General features: G+C 39.7%; 1 protein-coding gene across 5 annotated transcripts in view; it reads left to right on the top strand.

The window, feature by feature from the left end:
- Positions 1-15104, top strand: part of amot (angiomotin) — a 34461-nt gene that overhangs the window by 8881 nt on the left and 10476 nt on the right. For 2 of the 5 annotated variants that reach the window (XM_084138022.1, XM_084138024.1), the window contains 6 exons: positions 8075-8209; positions 9889-10888; positions 11491-12004; positions 12672-12816; positions 14405-14497; positions 14666-14811. In XM_084138022.1, coding sequence (XP_083994148.1) covers positions 8075-8209; positions 9889-10888; positions 11491-12004; positions 12672-12816; positions 14405-14497; positions 14666-14811 — 2033 coding nt within the window. Of the gene's footprint in view, positions 1-8074; positions 8210-8606; positions 8675-8951; positions 9013-9888; positions 10889-11490; positions 12005-12671; positions 12817-14404; positions 14498-14665; positions 14812-15104 lie in introns of those variants that run through there. The other 3 variants (XM_084138021.1, XM_084138023.1, XM_084138025.1) reach the window with 3 other exon arrangements.

Here is a 15104-nt window from a genome sequence, read left to right as displayed (position 1 = left end):
GGTTGAGCCGCTGTAGTCACTTGGACTATTTTAACGATCTCTTTACTAACTTTTCTGGGCTGGTAGATGTCAGTTACCTTGCAGCCTATGAAGGAATGAGCCAGCTCTCAGATTTCATCAAAAATATCTTAATTTATGTTCCGAAGATGAACGAAAGTCTTACAGGGTTGGAACAACATGAGGGTGAGTAATTACTGACAGAATTTTCATTTTTGGGTGAACTAACCCTTTAATGACTCAATGATTCGCTAATTAACAGTGACTTGCTGCCACCTACTGGCGGTTTTAGTTTTATATTTAAAGAGGCTACATGCGATTTTCTGAAATTTAAACTCGCGACTGACACCTTGTGGCCAAAAAACGGAACTGCTCTTCCTTTCTGCTCGCTCTCGTACGTGCACACTTCACAAGTCATCCGCTGCAAAGAAGTCAACATTATGTTTACAGAGGTAAGAACAGTCAAATACATATATTGTTTGAGAAACTAAGTTTGTTTGCTGACTAGCGGTGGTGGCAGAGTGATCTGAAACGTTTAACATGAACGCGCTTGACGTCACATCCGCAGACAGCGCGCGAAAAATCCGACCCGACAGAAAATAGGAAAAATAGGATACAGGCTTATAGGTGCACCCACTGTGAGCTGACAAGGTGTCAGTATGCTCATCAGGAGATGTTTGAGTCATAAATGGTCAAATAAAAAGGCTATTGTTACGTTTATTTTGGGGAAAAAGTTGCATATAGCCTCTTTAAAGTATCTTTTCAATTTTAAAATAATTTCATATATCATCAAACATCAAAACATACATTTGTAATGGCAGGTAAAATGATTTATGTCACCTCTGAGCTGCATTAAACAGTCTGTGTAAAGACATCTAAATACCACTTCAGATGCAGCATCTGTGTTTCCTCTGCATTGCAAAGTCTGATTTAGTTGATACTGACTTCATTTGAGTGTTAACAACCCTATAGTGAATTTGAGTAAATGTAATAATTTGCTATCATAAATGATGTATAGGCTACATTTAATTAGGTAAGAAAAACATGCAGATAAAATGGTAAAAATCAATTTAAACTTATTGGAAAATGTTATATCTGTCACTGCTCCGAACTAACCACCGCACAGAATATGAAGAATAACAAAAACTTTAGGCTTCAGCTGTCCACGGCAGTCCTAAACCTGCCAAAGTATCTGATAATCATTATCAACAAAATCCCCCAAAAAATTGAGATTATTTTTTTTTGTCAATATCAAAAAAGAGATTCCCAGATTCACCCATTGTACTGTATGATCAGTATATTCATCTATAGTGGTTTCACATGGTACTTCAGAGAATGCCTTGACAATACAACTTGGTATTGCCAAGCAACCATGTAAAAAAAGTGAGTATTTTGGAAGTGTATTCTGTCCTAAAACAGTCAAATCCACTGTGTGCACTGAAGTGTTGTGGCCCTGAGTGCTGTCCTCTGGTTTCTCTCAGCACTGACTTCCCATCAGGCCTCTCACATGTTTAAAAGAACGTAATCCCTTGAAATTAATCACGGTTGAATTCCAAGAAAGCAGCTCAATTGAGGGAGGAGGTGAATTGATGTCGCGAAGACATATTGCGACGAACATGGAAACGGCGGTAGAGAGAAGGAGCAGATGTGTCAGAGTTTCTTGGCCTACTTCTTTTCCAGTCCTGCAGTGTGAGAATCTCTCTGAGCTGGAGGTAATGGACACAGGGGGAGGCTGAGCTTTACGCTTTCTCCACGGTTGCAGCGCCAGACCTTTCCAGAATGGAATGTTGCGTTTCCTGCTCAGTTCCTGCCATGTGTTTCTCAATTCCCCCTTCTGCCTTAATCTCTCTGTCTGCATGTGTCTTTGTTCTCGGACTGTTCCTTTGTCACCGTCTTATCCACTCATTGGATGCATGCTAGAAGACTAATTAAATTTGTATGTGAGAATAGTTTGTTATGGTTTGGGGTGCACGTCTTCTTTTTCCAAAACTAAAAGTCTGTCTTTTAGTTTTGAGACGTTACTTGAGATCTTACTGTTTTCTTTACCAGGAAACCAAAGCAAAATTATATATGACTCATGTTGCACTACACAGATTTTTGTCCAATCATATGACCTCTAGAATGAAATGGTCCCACCCCCTAAATACCACCTGGAACTCACTAACAATAGCATATTTAGTATATAACTGGCATAAAAAACAGCCTAATCACTGTGTAAATAATAATAATAATAATAATAACTATAAAAACATTTTTTTATATAAAAAAAAAATATATATATATATATATAAAACTGCACTCAAATTCACAGAGACTTTAAGGTGAATAAACCCATATATCTTCTTCCTTTATGCTGTTCTTGTGGCCTCATCATCATCCACATCTCTCTTCAAACACACACAAACTTACTTCAGTATTAGCTCCTCCTTCACCAATAACAATATTGTCAGTGTTATCATGTCCTACATAAAGCATAAAAGAATTCTTAACATGGACGAGCTCTCTGGAGTTCATTAAACCCCTGGAAACCTTCCACTAATGCTCCCCTGTTATGTAAACAGTGCCTGCGAAAGTTGGGGGTGGCGTTTTTAACTATCCGAGGGCTGCTCGCTCTGCCTTAACAGACGTTTTCTAAGGTCACACTCCTGATTTTTCCCGCTTTAATGTTTTAAGGTTTATGTTTAGGAGGTTGTCGTGGTGAAACTCTAGCCCTTGTGGAATGCTGCCTGACCACTTGTCAGCATTAGACAGTTTACCGTTGTTGCCAACGGCAATATTCATCAGAGATCGGGAAGTAAGACAAGAAAATGCAATGGAAAATCCTGCTTCCTTTTGTCACAGTTCTCTGAAAAGTGGAACCAAAGGGTAAAGTTCTTGCCTATAGTAACATGCGCGTATGGGTCAATCACATGACGCTCATTTTTATGTCCAAATCTATTAATTTATATAAAAATGTTACGATGCAATTCACACAGTAACTTGAATATACCTTCAATTATGAAAATTATTTTAATTTATGAATTGCTTTGGTCAGCATAAGTTAAAAATGTAATCATAATAGAAAAAGTAGTTTTAAAAAAGTTTTTGGTATAATCCTATATTATTAATTCTTAGAAAAATGTTTTAACAAAATTGCTTTACTAACATTTTAGTCTTCATGATGTATGACCAACATGGTCCAACCATTATGCAAAAAACCAAACCAAAACAGGAAATTGCATCATGAAGAGGACCCTCATGGCATAAATCTTTTAAAATATCAGTTAATTTGACTTTTTATGACAAGAGAACTATACTAGGCCTAAATCATAAAATATATGAATTAAAAATTCGTAATTTGTAAAATTATTTTTAACCCTGAAAATATATTTAAAAATATATATATATACTGTATGTGTGTGTGTGTACACTGACACGTTTTCAAAGTGTAAGGAAAATATGACAACTCGATGGTCACACCACATGACATTTTTACCGTCATTCCAGACTCAATTTAAATACAGACTACATTTCTAAGAAATGGACTTGCTAATATGTCATTGACCCATGATCTGTTTATTGTTGCATTAGCTAAGAATATCACAACACCACTACATGATGTTCTCTTTAGACTTCTATACATATCTGTTTGGTTATTAATTCTATTGTGTCAGCTTGTGGTCTTTATGACTAAAAACACTGGAAATGTAAAAGGAGAAGTGTGTTGAAAGATTAGATGTGATGTGATTAGTCACCCTATACACCAAACTACTGGGTATTTTTGGAAATAGTTTCGGAGTTTATCAAGCATGTCCAAATGTAATGATCAAGAAACCAGTTGGGGGCAACTCTTCAATTCCAGAATGTTATAAGTTAAGCATTAACATCAATCCTAGATCAGATATGAACCTGGACATCTGTCAGCACTGTACTGAGACCCTGGAGTGTCTCAGCATAATGAGGGCAGGAATGAACTGTACTGTCAGAGGCTGTTTGATAGTGTGCCAGCATCGGGCCTGTACTCAAACCTACCCTGGGACACATTCCTGATCTATTACCCCGAGTAAGCACTGTCTGCGTGGGGGCCCTGGGAAGCTTGTGCACGAAATGTAAATATTTAGATAATGTCAGCATCCATTCAAAATGTTCCAGACCATCAGAAACCAGGTTACAGAAATACATCCATTTTGAATTATCCGATCTTTCTAAGTATAGCTAGCACTGAATTTTAAACGTACTCAATGTAACTTTTGGCGGTTAAAAACAAAACTGCATGCATTTTACAGAAGAATATTGTTTTGGTTGTGCTTCGGCTCTGCATGTCTGTGCGGATGATTATGGTTATCCTACTGCTCATAAAACATTCACTACTAGGCGTAAGAGATATAAGCAGTTTAGATGGAAAGGATCTCAAGCTGATTAGCTGAAGACATTACTGTTGTTTTTAATAGACATGGTTCTTTGAAAATAAATTCCAGCACAGCGCTACAAAAACCATAATGAAATGACCCTTCACAATAGATAGCCTAATGCTTTACAATGAAATCTGTTAGAGAGCTACATATGGCAATTCACCTGTTCAATAAAATACCTTACTGACCTGTTGAGTAATAAAAACGCCATCTCCACTTCGCTTTTACAACATTTCAAATCCCTCAGTTCTCGCCATCTCCGAAAAGCCAAGCAATGTTGATTCTTGTTTTATTACGAGTTCAGTCACGCTCTCTTTTTGCCAGCAGACTGTCTTCTGTTCTGCGTTGTTTTTAAACAGGTGATTCCTCGGAGGTTCGAGATTTAGCTGCTCTATGTTAATCTTTCTCGCTCGTGGTAACAACTAACCTATGCCACTCCCACACGTGTCAAAGTAGCCAGAGAAACTTTTCTCTATTTACGGATATGATGAGACGGGCAAGTGATGTATGTACACAATTTCTGGTCAAAACCATCCTGCTTGGTCTAAAATATAAACACTTGTAATAGACTTTCCATAGTGAATTAGGGGGAAAAAATCATGTTTTGGAAGGATTGATGATGTATTGACTCTTTGTTTAAATTTAGTAAATTTGAACCAAAATAGTTACAAAGTGTACCTTTAAAATCTGACATTTTGAAACGGTTTATATTCATGAACTTCAGAATTTTTCTCATAACCAAATAACTTATTGTCAAGGAAGTGAGATTGTTTTAACTGATAATGTTTGCTCAACTTTATTGGCACACTAGAGGGGATATTTTTATATGGATTACATGTGTATTGAACCCTGCCATGATTCATTTATTTCTTTACAAAAAAACAAACTCCAGAAGATAAAGCCTTTTTTATTAATTGCACCCTTTCTGATAGCTTGACAGCAAGTTGTTGCCCAGTACCTATGTTGCCCTTGGCTTTGTTTAATTGCTCTTGGAAGAAGACACGGGCGGCAGCAGTTAGGAATACGAGGAAGGAATAACTGCTGGCTGTGTTACGACAAGCCAGGTGTTTCAGTTTCTTATCGGAGGACTTGTGGTTTGCCACCTGTTTCTACATTACTCAACTGTTCGCAGCAGGTGCATTCTTTGCTCAAGTTGGCCTGACATTCAGGGATTTGTCTGTTGACAACATTGTTAGGGTTATTGATGGGTCATGATGGTCAATTAATGAACTAGTCCTCCAACAACCAACTTGTCTGGGGGTTTTCTTTGGCCTTTTGATGGACAAGTGCCCCCTAATATGATGATCCCTTTTTGCGCCCCCCTTCTTTAAATATCTATATTCACATGTATAAAGACCCATTTATGCTGTGTAAGAAAAATACTGTGTGATATTACATAGACGACATCTTGTTTCCTAAATTGAATAATTGGCTTTTATATTCATGTAGCTCAAACAGTAGAGCGTGGCACCAGCAACGTCAAGGGTTCGATTCCCAGGGAATGCATGAACTGATAGTGTACTGAAGTGTAAACCTGCTGTCTGCCAATGCATAAATATAATGAAATGTAGATGTTGCATTGTCACTGACATTCTGTCCTGCAGTACTTGAAAAGTAATTTGTATAATCACAATATTTTTTTTCAACCATGATCTTAGTCAGATTTTAGATATGTATCGCACACCCAGTCTTGGATAATTAGATCATTTTGACGCAAGTTGGAGTGTTAACAGCAGGCAGGTTTGAAGGTGTGTAGATAACTGGCAGTGATCCAGCCCACCTATCCTCACAGCCACACCTGATGGAATGCATTAGCTAGTTCAGTGTACAAGCTTACTGCAGTAATATCCTTGAGCGTGTGAACAAAGGAGTGCGACTCGAGACTAATGGTTAGGATGGTCAACTGTTAAGGAGAGTTCAGTGGAGTTTTCTCACACAAGACGTCTTTGGTGGAAAGGATATCTGTGAGTTGAATTTGTGTTGGCTGTATTTTTCAGCTTTTTCATGGTTTTCAGTGAATTGTCTTGTTGTGATTGCACTGTAAAAAGGATGCAAAGTTCTTCAAAGTTAAAATTCACCTAAAACGATAATGTTTGAACTTTGTTTAAAGTTATCGAGGGCATTTGCTGTATGCACATTGTAGATAGGAAATTTGAAGGGAATGTGTTCATGAAGTTAATTGGATAGATAAACATTCTCCCAGGTTTGTAGTTCTGGGAATCATGCTTGACATGCTCCATACCTTGCTCAGTACTTAAAATGTAAGCACATCGTGTCACTGACACAACCATGGCAGGACTCTGAGGTCAGAACCTTTGGAAACTTTTGTTGGGAGACCTATCTGTGGACTTTTAACCATGTCAGATTCCATGAATTCATTCTGGGCACTCTGGCGGTGGAATAAACTGTTTATCTGAAACAGTCAAGGAACTTGAAGTTCGAGCGTCAGCAGGAGTGTGAGGGGAGGAGGCTTCTGTAGCCTATTTCTGTTTTTGACGAGGTTGGGGGCGTATTATAGAGGGGTCTGGTTTATTGTATGATTCAGACTGTTTCATAGCTATGTGGAGTTTTGTGTGAGTGATTCTTGTAGAGAGTTCTTGTAATGAGTCTTCTCTTACATTGTGTTGTCTGAAAGAGGATTTTCCTAGGTTTTGAAACTCACAAAACCTGTCAAGAACTGTTCTAATAAAAATTATATTTTTCTTAAAGAAAATAAAGCCTATTTTACGACCTTTTTTTTTTCTTTTTTTTTGCATCCACACAATTCTCTTTACTGTGATGCAAAAACAAACAAAATCAACATAATCTATATTCCATCAACATGCTTTGCAGTGCATGGGAAATCCAAACAGTGAACCCAAACCTGCAGTCATTAAATAACAAAACCATGTATTAAAAAACGTATTTCATCATGTACATTAACACGTTAACTTTGACAGCCCAAGAAAATATGATTATTTCAATTAAGTAATTATGTCAATGTAGTATGTTTAACTGCTATGTAATCCCATATAAAATACAGAAATGAGAAACTCACAAGTAAAACATCCTGAATTACAGTAATGAGAATTTTAATGTGTATGTCACAATAAAAATAAATCTAAATGACCTTAAAAAGGTTTCAGGGTAAAATATGTCACTGACCTGTTTTCATTAGATTTGCATTATGGGAAGAATATATCTTTTAAATAATTTCAGAGACTTTTGTCAGTCCTTAAAGCATCAAAATTCCACAGATTACATTGAGTGCTATGGCATTTTTTTGGGCATAAATGCAGCTTATGCCAGTCATTTAAAACTATGCACATCCCTACATCCTGTTTAGATTGAACCACTACCCCATGCTATCTCTACCAACTGATTTGGAACCAGTCTCACTACCTTAAACTATTTTATATCTGTCAGAATTTCTGTCCAGTAGCTTAGCATGGTATTTTTCTATCACCTAACTACACAGCTGCAGAATGGTCCCCAATGGCTGTGAGAAGGTAAAAAAAAAACACAAGGGCATTTCTTTTTTGGTTCTGTCTCAATCAGGAAATGAACATACCTCACATCCCCTATCTTTCACATGAACTATATTTCTTTCTACAACCCCTCAAAAAAAGCCTTTGAAAAAAAAAAAGTGTCTGTCTTTGGACCCCACCCCCATTGTTCTAACTCGCCAGAGTGCCTTCCTGTTATAGAGTGGCTTGGCATTCGGGACCTCACGGACCGGCTGTGTGTTTTGGAGCAACTTGAGGAGCTTCTTCAGAGCAGTGACCCCAGTGAATGTCAGCACGATGAGCAGCCAGTAGTGACACACGACAGCAGCCGCACAGGTAGGTGACCTGGTCGAATATACTGTAGACTAATGGAGACATAAAGTTGCACACAGTGACTGGAGAACATCAGAGGAGCCTAGATGGGTGGGGTGGACATCAGTGGGACAAAAGAAACCACTAGAAGTTATGGGTTAGTTCATTTCGTCTCTGTGATTCAAAATGTACAAAAATGTAGAACCTGTTTGGATATAGTTTTTATCACTTAAAAAGTCCTGTGCTATATTTTATGCTTAAAATTATTCATAAAAGCAGTTACATTTTTGCAGTAAAGGTGTTTAAAGTACTAGATCCAAAGGTATGCCCGACAAAGTTTCTCTAACCACACTGGACGAAGGTTGTGTAAACACAAGTAACATAAAACTGCTGACAAATATCTTTTTGGCACAATTTTCAGCTTTTCAAATATATGAAGTGCCACTTACTCATCGACAGAAATCAGCCATCATTTCATTCATCTTAACCGTGAGTTTTTTTTTTGACCTCGCCATTTCATTTTCTCATCCTGCTTTTGTTTGTGGCCATCTCTTTCATTGACTCTGAGGAGGTCTCAGTGAGCGAAAGATTGGAGAATGACAGGAAGTGGAAGTTAAAGTATGGGAGGGGGGGGGGAGGTCATTATGAAATGTATTTTTCTTTCACTCTATCTCCCACTTTCTCTGGCTTTCCAAATTGGAAAGCAGTTGTACACTGATTCCTCTGTTTCTGACTCACTTTACACTTATTTATTTATTCACCACAGATGTTTCGGAAAAAAGCCTCATCCTCCTTGAGAATGCGGGGAATATCAGAAAGCAATAGACGTAATAAGTTCCCCTTCATTACTTTTTTTAGATGGTGCATTAACCACTAAACTACAAACTCTGTTCAATGCCAGTAGTGGCAACCATTCCGGATAAACATCATTAAGAGAAACAATGTATATAAATTATAGTAACCTTTCATTTTGCAGTAGTAATGTAGTTACAGTAATGTAGTGCTACACATTACACTCCACATTGGCTCTAATATTATGGAATGGTTTCCACATAATGGCTTTGTATGCGTTAACAGCTCACTTGTTGTTTTAAATTGCTCTGTGTGATTTCTAAGTATCTACTATCTACAGCTCAAGCCGACAGTAGGGAGATTGGGGTTTAAGCTTTGAAGATGTGTAAGCTTTGGATAATCGGATGACTCAACTGCAATGCATGTTAAAGGAATGGAGCTGTTGTACAGTAATGTGGTATATATACTGTATATGGCATTGGTAACATGATTTGCATCATGGGTGGACTTCAACACCTTGACCCTGGGCTCTTCCTGATCTTTATAATTTAGAACAAAACAATTTTTATTAATCCTCAGTTAACAAGTTAATAGTGATTAGTAGTGGTTGAAGATCATCGGAGAGTTGCCATTGACACATTTAAAGTAAAAAATGGTGTCATAATTTACCAATAAAAACCTTAAAGACTATGGTGCCCAGCTGTCAACGTGTAAAGAGTTTGGGACAGTTGGGGTCTGAGATTTCAGGCAGTTTTCTTAGAACATGCAGAAGATTTGTCAATCTCCTTCAGTCTGTTTACTTTCATTTCAGCTTCTTAAACTGACTTCTTTGTAACTACTTCATATGGTATAGCTTGTGATAATAGGTAGTGACTATGTTTATTCATCATACATTGGTGTGTTTTACATAGGGAGTGTGGACCGTGCCCGAAGCTCCTCCTTCCATGAGGTGGGTAGGTCACGGGAGCTGGAAATGAGGGCGGCAGCCTCAGTTTCCGAGGACACATCAGGAAGCAGCGGTAGTGGCCATACAGTTCTGCAGCGGCTCTTGCAGGAGCAAATGCGCTATGGCGACGGCCGAAATTATCTTGCCCTGCAACAACAGCAACAACAACAGCAGCAGCAGCAGCAGCAGCAAGGTCCAGTGAGTGGATACCCGGGCCCTGGCAGCCCAGGGGACGAGCTCTCGATGGTCCCTCACATTGCGAGGCAGGAGCCTCAGGGCCAGGAGCTGCAGACAGACAGTGGCATGGAGAAGCTCAGCACACGCACTGCGGGAGGAGGAGGTGGCGGCAGTGGAGGCAGTGGAAGCTGCTTGAGCGGACAAGGGCAGAATCCCGAAGACCTACCCACCTATGACCAAGCCAAGGTGCAGTCACAGTACTTCCGCGGTCATCAGCCCCAGCAGCCTCAACCACAGATACCCCAGTCAGTAGGTGCAGCATTTTATGTGACTGGCCTCAGCAACCCTAAAGTGCGACCCCCAGAGGGCAGGCCCACGGTACAAAGGGTGAATGGAAGCAAAGTTCACCAAGACGACGGGCTCAAGGATCTAAAGCAAGGCCATGTACGTTCACTCAGTGAAAGACTAATGCAGCTCTCTTTGGCCACCAGCGGGGTCAAGGCCCATGCGCCTGTTACCAGTTCACCACTTTCCCCCCAGTTGCCTCCACCTGGACTTCCAGGAGACTATTATAAACCCTCTGGGCCCCAACACAGGGGTCCACCACCAGACTATCCATTTAAAGCAATGCCCTCTCCACCCAAACAGCAGCAGCAGCACCAGCAGCAGCACCATCAGCACCAGGAGCCTGGACACTTCTACCCAGACCACCGTGGCACAAGCCAGCCAGCAAGAGCTGACATTCCTCACGTCCGGTACCAGCCACCACCAGAGTATGGCTCTTTCCGGTGAGCTAAAAGAGTGCTTACAAAAGCTAAAGCTATAGAGTTCCAAGCTAAAGTGTGGACTGAATTATAGGACATTTGTGGGAACTGGAACAATACACCTCAAAACACAAATTCCCGCAAATTCCCTGACTTATCAGTTGTTGAAAAATTCCAAATGATGAATCTTAAAACAGCCCTTCCCTTCGATGCTGGGACTTGTTGTCAGGAAACCAGTTATGGGAAAAGCCAGTTTTGCCTGTTTCCCTGAATTCATTTACCTCAGAGCCAGTGTGTAACGTATAGCAAAAGAATGCATATCTAATTCTAATAATCATCTACATGTCACAACACGACAGTTTCTTTATTATGTTGCAGAGAACCAGGAATGTTGACCTGTGAAAAATATTTTCATGAACGGTTGGAATGCATTACATAGTTTCTACTTTGGACAAGTTGTTTTCCAACAGTGTTTTAATCTGTTAAAAGAAAGCCGTTGGTTATGCACGTTTATATTCAGCCTAAAGTATTTGTAGGTCACTGAAAGTTCTCAATAATTTTTATAATGTTTACACTTTTGTAATCAGTCAAAATATGAATATTATTTATTTCTCTGCCCTCATTAGGTCAAGTAAGGAGAGTTCAAGTCACTCTCAAAGGTCTGTCCATCACCATAGCCCTTCATCTTCTGTTACGTCAGGGGGCTCTCTCTCCCGTGCTCAGTCTTCCACTCTCAGCAGCATCTTGGCTTCTTCCCACCATCCTCCACATATGGGTCACCAGGGAGAGCCCTTCCCTATGTGTGCTCGTAGCCCACAGGGGCCCGGTTCCCACCAAGGTGATCCATACGGCCCAGGTCCAGGTCACCCTCCCCATCAACGCAGCCATGTGTTCCCTCATGATCCTTACGGGTCAGCTCCCAGGGGCCTCCACATGCACCAGCACCAGTACCACCAGCAGGGCTCCCAACAGCAGCAACAGAATCCAGGACAACACTACTCACATCCACACTCCATGCAGGGGGACCCTTACGCCATGCTGGCCCGTGCCCAGCAGATGGTGGATATGCTGTCCGAAGAGAACCGCTTGCTTAAGCAAGAGCTGGAAGTGTGTGGGGAAAAGGTGTCCAAACTACAAAAGGTTAGAACGTCTTTGAAGGTTCACATTATATTATGATTATGTCAGGAGGCAGGAAAACGTCACCAAGTAAAGTTTTCAGAACAACGACAGTTTGGCTAGCTAGCTGCTGAGTTAACAAAAGCATTCAGCAGTGATCTGTTTACAATTTGGTCTTCTGTGGAGATTCTTGAGGAGATATGGGAAAAAATGCTGAATGCTGGTTTCATTCAGGTTGTAACAGGTACCACAGACATGTAACCCATATTGTAACAGTTCTCAAGTCTGTGGAAATGTGGGCCAGTTCAAGATCCAGTGTTTCCCATTCTTGTTGCTGGAGGCAAATCAACCAACAGTACACATTTTGGATGTCTCTCTTATCCTACCATCTATTTCTGGTCTTTTAGTCTCTACTTACAAGCTAATGAGTTGAATCAGGAAGAGTGCAAAAGTATGTAGTGTTGGTGTGCCTCCAGGAACAGGGTTGGGAAACCCTGTAATAGGCTCTCAGATCGCCAATTTTCAGCTCTGTGAGCAGCACCATTTTGGCACAGAAGGGGTAGAAGAGATTTGAAGGTGTTCTTTGGAATAGGTTTTATTTCATGCAAAAAAACGAAGGCTACTTTCCATACTGTATCATTTTGAAGTTCAAAAATCCATACTTTCTATAAGAAGTCTTTTTACTTTTCAGCTGGAGACTGAGATCCAAATGGTGTCTGAAGCCTATGAAAACCTGGCCAAATCATCCACAAAGAGGGAAGCTCTTGAGAAGACCATGAGAAATAAGCTGGAGATGGAGGTGCGCAGGGTACACGACTTCAACAGGGACCTAAGAGGTGAGAACAAAGCAGGATAACTGAATGGAAAAGCAGATTTTAAGAGAGTATGAGGAGAATATTATGAAAGGAGTGTCCATGAATTGTAACAGCAAGAGTAGATCTGCTTATGAAATGGATTACTGGTTCACAGTAAGATATAACGGGTTGCAGTAGAGTAGAGCTTCCAAATTTTGTTAATATTATGTGTATGATCATCAGATGGAGAAACACTACAGGGTCAGTAAATGAGAACGTTGTGGTGGTCCCACCTGGCTCCAACATTCTGTGCTTCCCATTCAAAGAGGCTTCTTATTCTTCTCCAAGTTCAAAGCATTTGAAGTTTCATTCAGTTTGCTTTCTTTTGTGTCATATCTTGTGGCTCTGTGCAGTTTCTATTGGAATCCAAAGCAATAGTCTCTCGCTCTCATTTTTCTGCTGCTGTCAGCAGGCCCGCTCTGCCAGAGTGTGGCCACCTCTACGATCATGCCTCACTGTGTTCTTTAGTCCAGCAGAGAACAGAGAACCCCTGATTTATGGCAGTATGCCCAGACTTTGTCCACAGGGAGCTCCAAGAGTTTTACAGCAAATTTTTCTTCTCTCTCTTTTGCCGTTCTTTCTTTCACCCTGCGATTCTCATATATTCTGTAGCCTGATATACTACTACAGATATTGTTCAAGCATAGATTTTACTAAAGTAGATTTCTTGCAATCGATAATTAGTGTTGTTTGCAAAGGCATCCATCAATGTTACTCTTGATTATTTTTAGGGTCAGGGATTTCAACAAATCATAATCTATAAAACTTCGGTGCACATTGCACATATGTTTGTGCTAGGGACACAAATGAGTTGACGGTCAGTAATACTTTTTGGCAACTTCTTGGCAACCACTTGTAGCCTCATTTATATTTGAAATCTAGATAAGAATCTTAATTTTATTGAGAGGCACTGAGGCTCAGTGGGGGAAAGGCATTTGATTCTGGAATGCTCATCTCACAGTCTGGTTGACTTAACACGGGGGAAATATTGTTTTAACGTTTGGCCTGCTTCCTTGATGAATGGTTTGCCATTTAAAAAAAAAACAGCTACCCCTTCTATATAATGGCCCTTTTATCTGGGCCAGTTTTTGACTTAACAGCACAGTGTGAATTATGGCAAGACCGCTCTTTGGGAATTGTAAAATAAAATGTAAATATAAAATGTTTGTTAGATTTTTGTTTACCAAATTGCTGAGCAACCAGTCCCAGTGGTACATAATGTGTGAGAATCTAGGGTGTTTTTGGTAGGATGGAGAATAGTGCACTAAGCATCTGTTGAAATAATCACAGCTGTTTCAAATATCAAATATTTTTATTTTGCTCTTTAGTATTTTGGAAGGCCTTGATTGTGGTTTTCTCTACAAAGAAATAATAACCATATTTGTTAATGAGATAGCATATAAACTTTCACATGGATACTTTTGATCTGTTTGACCCAGATGGTCTAGTTTTGGTATCATATTTTCTAACACTGATTTAATCTCTCACACAAACTTTATGAAGCATTGTCATATTTTTAAACTATAAAATCAGAAGAAAGCATGATGGTATTGTCTCTTTCTCTCAATAGAGCGAATGGAAACAGCCAACAAGCAGCTTGCAGCAAAAGACTGTGAGGGCACCGAGGACAATCGCAAAACCATCTCACAGCTTCTGACTCAGAGTGAGTGGACCTTTACATCTAGTAGAAATCTAAAACTTTCTTGAAACCAATGTGATGCACTTGTATTAATCATGGGTTTGTTTTGAAATACCATTTATTTGTAAGCAAATGTCAGTTGCAATATATTGGGAAAGAAAGTGTAGAATATCCATTTTACTCATTTATCAGATAAAGAGAGCCAGAGAGAGAAGGAGAAGCTGGATATCGAGTTGAATTCGCTTCGCTCCGCCAACGAGGACCAGCGCAGGCACATTGAGATCCGTGACCAGGCCTTAAACAATGCCCAAGCAAAAGTGGTCAAGCTGGAGGAGGAGGTAAAGCTCACTGATAATCAAGGGTACCCGTGTACCTCTTTAGGAATTCGTTTTGCATGCTTTGACTCTAAAGCTGTGTTTTACAAACTTACGATGTATTCATACTTTTTAATAGCCATTTTTTAAAAATGTTTTGAATTTAAAATTGGGACACTACCAGAGCAAAACAGACATTTAGGTTCCCATGTTCATATTCTCACCTACATGTTAACAAAATTCATTTACATTTTCTACAATTTCTGTGACCATATTTCTGCGTTAATGTATACGTGTGCCCCCTTGTGGTGCTATTG

This window comes from Abramis brama, assembly GCF_963993115.1.
Source record: "Abramis brama genome assembly, chromosome: 15".
Classification (NCBI taxonomy): Eukaryota; Metazoa; Chordata; class Actinopteri; order Cypriniformes; family Leuciscidae; genus Abramis; species Abramis brama.
This window is presented reverse-complemented; position numbering and strand designations above follow the sequence as displayed.